Here is a 10766-nt window from a genome sequence, read left to right on the forward strand (position 1 = left end):
CAATCTACATACCTAGACCTGTACATTTATAAATATATATTTCTGATTTCGAATATATCAGATTACTTTAAAACATTTTCACTTCTCATATCTTCATGTATTGCGTACTCTTTTTTGCACTTTCTCGATGTTAAGTAGAATACTAGTGCATTATAAGTAATGACAATTATGGATATACAATATTTTAACTCTCATTTCTCTCTACCTACAATTTTTTACCCCCTCTCTAAATCACAGGTTCAACTCGACTTCTATGGCTTTGTGCCATGGTCAATAATTCAACGCGTCACACTGCCACTCTGCATTTTCCATCGTTTCCACAGCGCCGTAGCACTAGCTGAGATCTGGAAGACAACGTACAAGGCACGTTTGGAGTAAGCAGTTAATGTGAAAGATGCACATAAGAGAAGTTAAAGAAAACGTTAGAGCGTATCAAAATGGAGGAGTAGTGCCCACTGAACGAAACTGCCAAACTGCGAAAAAGGTACCAAAAAACAAATAAAAGGAAAAACAAAAAATACCAAAAGAGAAGTCAAGAGAGTTAAAAATGGGGCGCAACGAAGAAGGTAGCATATAAGAAGGTGAAAAAAATACTTGAAAATAATTAAAACAGAACAGTAAATGCAGCAAAGAAAACATTGAAAATGTATTAAAAAGCAAATATTTGAAATATTTAAGTGTGGAAAGAAAGAGAGTATCAGAAAAAAGAAAAAGTGAAACTCCAAACACTCAGCTACAAAGCCACATACATCTACATACAACAAAAAACGAACAGAAATCCATACATTGAGCGAAATAATAGCAAAGCAAACAGAAAGTAATCGCAAAGTAATTGAAAAGTAATTAAAGAGTAATTGCAGAGAACAGAAATCCATACATTGAGCGAAATAATAGCAAAGTAAACAGAAAGTATTTGCAGAGTAATTAAAAAGTAATTACAGAGTAATCGCAAAGTAATTAAAATGTAATTGAAAAGCAGCAAATAAAAACGATTAAACCAAATCAATTTATGCATTGTAGTCTGACCTCGAGCAGACCATAAAGAGTTGTATATTTAAGTGTAATGTTAAGATTTTACTTATTAATGATTACAAAGAAAATTTTGAAAAATGAAAAAAAAAACAAACAAAAAATACATAACAATTATTAATTATGAATTATATAGTTAAGTGAGTACAATTTGTAGATTTTCAAGATAAAATTTATAATAATTTGTAAGTCAATGTAATATTTTATTTATTAATCAACAACAACAAACAATAAAAATAAAAGTAATTAAAATGCAATTTTGTTGTTTTGTAGGGAGTTAATATTGAAAAAACTGAAACTGTTAATTTTTTTTCTTAACACTATTTTCATTTACTGCTAGGCAGCCAATGCATTAACTTTTAAGTGCTAAGTCATATTTATAAAAAAACGCCGTAGAAAAAGTGCGAAAAATGGCGAATTATTTAGTACTTAAATAAAAAAAATTATTTGATATTTTAAATGCTTATGTAAAAATAACTGTTAATATGAAAATAATATTTTTTTCTTTTTTTTGCACTTAAAGTTATTATTTTAATATTAAAAAAAAAATTTAAAAATATTAAAAAATTCAAAAAAATATTTAAATAATTGAAAAAAATTGTTTTTTATGTATATTTTATTGGAAAAAACTTGCAAACTAAATACACGTTTTATATATTATTTGCAATTAATTGGCAACTTCATAATATACAATATATGTGTATGGTATATCTAACTCCCAAACAAACAAAAAAAAAAAATATAATAAATAAAAAAACTAATATTAAGTATATTACAACTAAAGTTATATATACACACAGACACCCAAACATATTAATATGAAATATAAAATACAAAAACAAAAAAAACATTAATAAAAAATTGTTGTTTATTTTATTTTCTATAAAACTGTAGAAATTAAAGGAAAATTTTCAAAAGCAAAGTTTATTTATAAGATAATGCTAAATGGGCTTGGCGTATAAATTTTACTATACATATGTAAGCGTGTTATTAGTCGTATTTTTAAACAAACAAATATGAGGGGTAAGAAATAAACTGAATTATGATTAATTAAAATTTATGATATTTGTATGGTACAGACAGATATTAGAAATCACAGCATATTCACAACATTATCCGCAATTCGATTGACAGCTTACAGATTAGAAGAATTAATTGGAAAACAGATGTAAAGCAGCAAAAAATTCATGACCCATTACAAAACATAACCACATTCTCATTCAAATGAATCATTTTCTCAATGTGAGATGCAAAGACATATATTTGCAGTTTGATAAGAGTGAAAACTTTCGCTAAAAATGTTAAAAAAGCTTTCTTTGGAAGTGGAAGCTTTCACTGATGCAGTAAAAAGCTTTCTTTGGAAGTGAAAGCTTTCACTGAAACAGTAAAAATCAGTCATTGGAAGTGAAAGCTTTCACTGAAACACTTAAAAGTTTTCGCTGAAAGTGGAAGTTTCCTCTCAAACTGTGAAAAGCTTTTATTGAAAGTGAAAGCTTTTACTAAAACAGTAAAAATCTTCTTTTGAAGTGAAAACTTTCACAGAAAACGTTAAGAACTTTCATTCAAAGTGAAAATGTTCACTGTATCAGTAAAAAGCTTTCATTGCAAGTGGAAGCTTACTCTGAAACCGTGAAAAGCTATATATAAAATACTAAAAATCTTTCATTGGAAGAGAAAGCTTTCACTGAAAATATTAAAAACTTTAATTCAAAGTGAAAGCTTTCACTAATACGAATTTGCATTAATGATGAAAACTCTTAAAAAACCTGACCGCTTTCACTTATAGTAAAACTTTAAACGACATGAAAAAAAGGGAGATTAATGAGGAACTTTGAAATATTTTCTAGCTTTTTCTAAGGCATAAGAATGTTTTGCATTGGAATTTTAGCTCAATCTATGTGAAAAACTTCACAATGTTTTCAATAAATCTTTTGGTTGTCAAACTAAAATTCTCGATAAGACAAATATAAACTTGAATTGAGGGAAGGAAATTGATAAGGTTGGACCTATTATTCCATCATGACTCTTTAACTAAAATTTAATAGTTTTACCGTTAATACAGAATATGATTGAGATTTTCATATTTTATCGAAGTACAGGAAACTTTAAAAGCTTCATAGATCAATAGATCTCAGAGTTTCAAACGCCATTGAGTTGCCAATGGTTATAAGTACACCAAAAAAGTGTTATCGTGTAAACCTACTCATGAGCTTGAGTAATACCAATAGAGGAGAATTAAATTAAAGGAGAATACTTTTTTGAAATCTTTACAGAAACTTATAGATTATTCTTAGAAAATTTCAGGAGAAATGTTAGATGAATTTTTCAAACATAAACTCAAAAACTGAAATCTCTGCATTCCTCATACAAACATTGAGTAAGTATTTTGAACATCAACATATATACAACCGATCAGAGACATACGCTACCCTAAAAAACAACAACAACAAATCATTATCATCACCACACACCAACATCACTGCAATTATGAAGGGAGTTGAAAAAGTAAGTTTGAGAAGTAAAAGCAAAATCTGTTGAAAACTGACAGAGAGGCAACCGAAGACCCGAAAACATAGCTGAAACTTTCAAAATACATGCATACATTCATACATAGTAAATAACAACAATAAACTGTGATCAATTGACATTTATTTAATTTCAATGAAAAAAAAACATGTTTTTGAGCATTGGCAAGACACAAGGACCAGAATTATGAAAAAAAATTGGCAATTGTTGGTAGAAAAAAAATTAAACTAACGGTTAATGCAAATACACAGATTGAATTTGAAACCGAGTTTTTTAGTAGTTATGAACATTTTTTATATAAACACACACAGGTGAGAAACAAAAAATTAAAATTAATTGTATAATTATGGAAGGAAATTATTGTAATTAAAAAATTAAAAAAAAAAAAATATTAATAAAAAGTATAACAAAGCAAAAACGGCAAAGTGTAAGTAAGAAAAATATATAAAAAATAATATAAAAAATAAAAAAAAAAATATTTAAAGTAAATTAAAGTAATCAACTTTTTTAAATGTCCATTTTGAATATTAGTAGTGAACTTTAAATGATAAAAAATCTATAAACAACAACAAAAATCACAAACAACAGCATTATACATGAATAGTAAATATGTTTAAAGGCAGGTAAATTGTTGCATTTTGTCGTAATACAAAAACAAAAAAAATAATAATAAAAACTAAAATTATTTACGAAATTAGCAAAGCAAGCAAAAATAGCATAAATATGTGAGTAAAAAAAATCTAAAAACACTGTTTACATGTAACTTATTGAAAATACAACAAATGGAAGAACAAAAAACCAAAAACGAACAAAAATACCAAAAAACACATTCTAAAACATACTGAAAGCATTTAAGCATACAAAGTGAAATAATAAATATATTGGCGACACACTTGTACTTACAAAAACAAGAAAAGCAAAAATATTAGCAAAGAATTGCAAAAAAAAAAATGTGAAAATGTCTTTTTCAATTGCAAAATATATTATATAATATATATACATATATATATAAAGTTTACCAAGAAACCCACCAATTTCAAAGTATTACATACATACGAACATTTCTTACAAACGAGTTATACACGTTAAAAAATAGTGAAAAACGACAACAACAACAAAAGTAACAGCAAAATAAAAAACAATTTAAAAAACGCACTTATTTTGAGGAAACAAAATATTCAAATTTTCAAAAACAAAAAAATCATGTGAAACAATTTTCAAGTGGGAGAGAGAGCATAGAGTATTTATATTACATGGCTCAATGCTTAATGCATATGTATATGATCCGAAAAATATTAATTTCAATACTTAAAATTATGCGTTGAACCCCAATTCATAAATCACATTTTTGATTAAAGCTTTAAAGCTTTTCATACAAGCTTTTAAAAGTTGCTTAGAGGACTTTTAAGCTTTTCATCCGAGCTTTTAAAAGCTGCTTAGAGAGCTGAACTCAAATTCATAAATCACATTTTTTGTATAAATCTTTCAAGCTTTTCATACGAGCTTTTAAAAGCTCTTAGAGGGCTTAACCCAAATTCATAAATCACATTTTTGAATAAAGCTTTTTTAAGCTTTTAATCTAGGCTTTTAAAAGCTGCTTAGAGAGCTTTTAAGCTTTTCATAGAAGATTTTAAAAGCTTTTTAAAGAGCTTTGATAAATTATAAATTTTCCCACTTCATTCGAACACACTTAATAAATGTTTTTCTACAATTTTTGAGATCATTCCACTCAAGTCGTCATAATACAACCATGCATAACATTTTCCAACATCAATAAACACGTATGAACACTGCCGTTTATATATAAATTTGTACATTTATATATATTTACATACATACAGTCTGCATATGAAAGACATTTTTCAATTTCATAATTCACATATTACCACACTTCAGAGGTTTAGTGAAAAGCACTAATTGAAAAGTAGAAATTTTACAAACGAATTTTACATTATATTATCAATTTTATTAGCTGCTTTTACGAATTTGTTAAAAGATTTCAAATTTTTTTTTTAAATTTAGAGAGTTTTTCGGGCAGTACAAAAAACCTGGCCTACATTTCGGCGCAATGACATTAAAGCAAGAGAGTTAGGAGGACATTCCAAACTTAATTGATGATGAGAGAAAGCAAAGCAGCAATTAAAGTATACACTGCACATTTGTTAGACTGCTTTAAGATCTGAATTCTATGATATTCAAGCTCAATATAGTAGTTGCCTACATTTCGGCGCAATTACAATAAAAATAAAGGAAAATTTGGTATGTGGTATGTGGTATTTTTTCTAACTTGAAGCAATATCATCGCCAATCTCAGCATTCAACACGATGCTCGAGTGGATGAGTTTTTAATACACCATTGTCATACTATGGTTAGTTTTTACTAAGAGATCTTTACAAGTTCATTTAAAGAGCTCAAGTTTACTACGGAAATCGGTGAATGTGATACGCGGAAATGTAGAGCGGTTTTCTCATGACATCTCGAAAGGTATTTAAGTCTTCGGAACTTTTTCAATAAATGAAATTATTTATCGAAAACTAACAAAATCAGTAGATAAAATAGATAATGATTCATTAAATAAAAAATACAACTCTTCCGGAAAAAATTTGTATACCTCAAGAGGCTTCAAATAATTCAAGTCTCTCTGGTACAGATTTATGACAGATCTGGTATCCAAATTTAAGAGTTTGGATACAAATTGCGTGGAAGCATAAGTATTTGAGATAAAAAATACATTATTTGCCCGATCTGTGCAAAAAAATAAGGATCTCTGATACTCTCAAATAATTTAAAAAATCACAAAAATTTCATTATGAAGTCTTCAATTTTTTTTTTGTGTACGAAGGGCTAAAAAGCAGAAGGGATATTTCTGTAAAAGCAGCTAACCTCTTTTCAATTATTTTGTATTAAATTTTACTCTTCAAAATAGCTCGATTTGCTCAATACAAACACCAAATAAAAACGCTATAAAAAATTATTAGTAGAAGAGCTTTCAAAATAAAAGTGTAGCAAGTGAAAAATATAAAATTTTACTTAGTACAATTCAAACTCCAAAATATAGAAGACAGCAATTATATGTAGCATAAATGTAAAATCGCATAAATACATATTATTAAATGCAGAGAAAATAAAAAAAAAAATTAAAAATAGATAAAAAAGAAATTTGATAAAATATTAATAAATATGATTTTTTAATATTTCTTATGTAAAGTAGAACAAAAAGGATTAATGCAACTCAATTTTTTATTTAAAGAAATTACGCAACAGAACTTGTATGTAAGTATATGTTAAGAGTTAAAGAAAATGTGAAGCATACCTAAAGACGCATAAGAATATGTCGTTGTGAAAAACTGAAAAAAAAGTTTAAAGAGCTGGAAAATGTAAACAAAAAAAACAACAAAGCGAATTTGTAAACCAAATTTTGCGGATTAAATGTTAAAAGTGTATAAAAAAATGGAAGAAAATGTGCGCAGTTTAACGAAAACGAAAAGCAATGCGATACTTCGATACATGTTACAACTACGATGTACGCTCCCTGCTCCCCGCATACCTAGAAAAAAAAACACATTAAATACCGCAATTTATATAGGCAACTGTACCACACTTCAAATGTTTATGCGTAAACGAATTAGAGCAGCAAGAAAGGAGAGCTTTGATGATGAAAAATGCAATAGCAACAACACAAAAAAGTCAAAAATAAAATTATAAAAAAAAATTAAAATAAAATATTTATAAAACTCATAAAATAAATAACTGACAAAGACAAATTGTAATCCATTACTTAAATAGCGAAAATTTTGCACACGAATGTACAGCTCAATAGCTAGTAAAGAGAGAGAAATCTTAGTGCTAATACATATTTACAGGCGTACGGTTATGCATACATACACACAACAGAAAAAAAGAACGGTAAATAAATTATAACAAATGAGCGAAAATAGCAGTAAATAGCGAAGATTAGCGTAGACAGTACGAATGCAAACGAAGAAGTAAATGGCTCACGGACAAAGATCCTGTTGGCATAAACGAAGCTGCGAACAAAGTAAAATATTTCAAATAGCAAATAAAGACCGATTCAAGCATTATAAAAAAAAAAAATAGTTCAACTCGAATTCTATATATATAAAATGAAATAGTATACAATATATAATATATATGTATATGTATGTACAAGTACTAAATGAATATACTACATATAAATATGTATGTATGTATATGTGCGATAATGGCAAATTATGAAACGATATTGTATTTGTAGTGTAGCAAAGGTAAAGCGTAAAAGCTTCAAAACACATACATACATATATACACCGATACTGGATACATACACGCATGCATAGACAGGAAAGACACACAAGAGAGTTGAGAAGCTAGTAATATAGACCGGAAATGATATTAAAGACGCCCACGTACGTGACGAAGACAAAAGAGAATGTGAAAAAGACGAGCTAGAAAACCATAACAAGAACAACAAACTCAATTACAGCTATACATACCATGAAACATACAAAGCATTACAAACAAACAGACAAACATCAAACATCAAAATGAAGCATTGAGAAGTAATTTTAAATTCGAATAAAATAAAATTAATAAATTTAAAATATAATTAATTGTTTTACTTATTCACTGTATTCTAATATCAAATGAAAACCCCCAAAAAATTAGCTTCAATATTGAATGATCGATAGATTCATACAAGAAGCTGGAAGATCATATACACAATCAAGAAAAAGTCCGAAATCCATCATATCAGAGAACAAAATATCGGAACTCTTAAACAACAGTCCTTTACATATATTAGAAAAAATGGCGTATACATTAGATGAAGGATAATCTAACGGATGAGGGAGAATTTCAGGAGATTTTGCAAGTTTTGAAGAATGGCTAACATATGGGAGAATATTCGTTCGATCATATGTATCTAGACCAATTACGAAGCCAAAGAATTTACGATTAAAATTACATATTTATCGGGACATTTACATTGTTCGAGGCACGAATTGATTGTGGTGAGAATTCAAAGATAGACATTTCAACTTCTAGTTCGTTTCTTCCGAAATTGTTGAATTACAAGTGGTGAATTGGTTTCTATTTTTACCATACCACTTGCCGATTTTTATCTTACCTCAATGTGTCTTGGATATCATGTATCTAGCATAACTTTTATTTCAGCCTAACCACCCTGTGTAACGTTTGCAGATACAGTTAATCTAACTGTACACTTTAAAATATACGATTCTGTGTCACTCAGTATTGCTGGCGACATCTAGCGGCCATTAGTGCGTATTGAGTAGAGAGCTACTATGGACATTAGGATGGATCAGAATCAGATCAAGAATAAGAATTATAACACAGCAACGCACAAAAACATCGGTTCTTACCTGGGGTCTTACAATATGTTAACTAAATTTTTAGGGTCGCTGAACCCGCTGCCCACTTATTGTATCGTCAAATTCGTAATCGGAGACCCTGAAAACCGCATTATACATAAATATCTTGATTGGTTCGAATGAATTTAAGAGGGACCGAATTTTGCACTTTACATGATAAGAAGACATTTCCGAGGGAAAACTTCAACAAATCCGGATTGAATTCACCATTTTGAAGACACCCTCTGTCGATAAAGATTCGAGTATATGCACCTTATTTGCGTCTCTTAATCGGGAAGTTTTCCTCACTGGAATATGTCTTAAAGATTGATAATTAAGTCTTCAGACATCTACTGCTATGTAAAGTGCAATAAATTTGATATCTGAGTAAATAGAATGCGAAGCTCAATGCATTTAACATAAAGATTTTGAGATATTGTGAAAAGAGGAAAAGTCTTCAAAAGGTGTGTCAAAGTTCCGATGGCAGGTAAATAAGTTATTTTTTTAATGGCCTCACGGCGATCGGCCACAATGCAAGTAATATGAGACATCTAATGAAAGATTGAAGTTGGTCAAAAATTCGAAATTATTTTATCTTAAAGTATACGTTCTTAAGAATGTTATCTCAAAGAAATTTAAGCAGTAGAAGCCAAGGTACAGCGTTTTGCATCTTACACCGAAGTTTAAACGCGATTATGTCGAAATCATGATTTTCCGAAAACGTCGTTGCGGTGAATTGGACTGACGAAAGAATTTTCAATCGATTTAATTTTTGTTTTTCAAATTGTTCGCAATTTATTTGCCGTGTTTTTGAACGATGTCATTTTTTCGTTTAAATTTTCATGTCAATATTATGATTTTTTGAATATGTATATTTTATCAGATGAAAAAAGTAGCCTTTTTGAGAATATTTTTTTTCACATTTCAATGAATTGTTCAAGGACATCACAATATCCATACTAACGAAATTTGTTTAAAATTACAAATAAAATAAATGTACAGATTAGACATTGTACTACGTAAGACATATGTATACCAAGTATTCAATAAAAATATGGCTTCGTACCTCTACAGAAAATAAAAATGCTCCCAATTTTCCCGCACCTCAATATAGATAACCCCTTAAAAGTGCCATGGGTCCTTCTAGCCATTAAATTCTTTAGTTATCGATTAGAATTCCACTCTCTCCGGAAAGAAGTAGGGAAATCACTTTTGTCTGAAGAAGAGCTTGGAGTCCTTTCCTTGACTCAGGGATAACAATTTATATGGTTAAGGTGTCTATAAAAAACATAATCAAGAACTCCTTACGTCCGGTGGACTATACAAATTAAATTTCAACAAAAATGTGAACTACAAAGAACGGGTTACTCTTACTTACAATCAGTTTAAATAAAAAACAGATATCGAAAAATTGTACAAACTTCGTCTTAACTTCAAATCGTGTAAGACACCACTTTGTTCAGTTTATATTTTCATCATATTAATTAGTGCTGAAACCTTGTATGAAATTTTTGACCAATATCTCGGTGACTGGGCTATTTCCACTTAGAGGTAGGAAGGTATTCACTGAAGGATAAAATATACTGTCTTGTATCAGCACCTCAACTATAAAAACTAATTTATGTAAATTATATATAAATGCCCATCGTCGGAAGCTGGAAGGCCAAGGTTAAGTGGCTAACATTTGAATCTCTTCTCTCTCTTCTCTTGAATATTAAATCTCTGTACTTAGAATACTGTTTTTTCCATAACTAATACGGATTGACGGATTGGGTATTGGCTAATTAAAATGTACTTAACCTCTGCTGCATTAATTGCAGCGTGAAATATAGTTTAACGGT

The 10766-nt window shown here is 28.9% G+C and overlaps 1 protein-coding gene across 10 annotated transcripts in view; it reads left to right on the top strand.

The window, feature by feature from the left end:
• The window catches only part of Otop2_1 (proton channel OtopLc), a 121945-nt gene extending 114044 nt beyond the window's left edge, over positions 1-7901 (top strand). For all 10 annotated transcript variants that reach the window (XM_029040174.2, XM_011184080.3, XM_029040173.2 and 7 more), the window contains one exon: positions 238-7901. In XM_029040174.2, the coding sequence (XP_028896007.1) occupies positions 238-378 (141 nt within the window). In that variant the 3' untranslated portion in view covers positions 379-7901. The remainder of the gene's footprint in view (positions 1-237) is intronic.
• Positions 7902-10766: the final 2865 nt, after the last annotated feature.

This window comes from Zeugodacus cucurbitae, chromosome 5 (assembly GCF_028554725.1).
Source record: "Zeugodacus cucurbitae isolate PBARC_wt_2022May chromosome 5, idZeuCucr1.2, whole genome shotgun sequence".
Lineage (NCBI taxonomy): Eukaryota > Metazoa > Arthropoda > Insecta > Diptera > Tephritidae > Zeugodacus > Zeugodacus cucurbitae.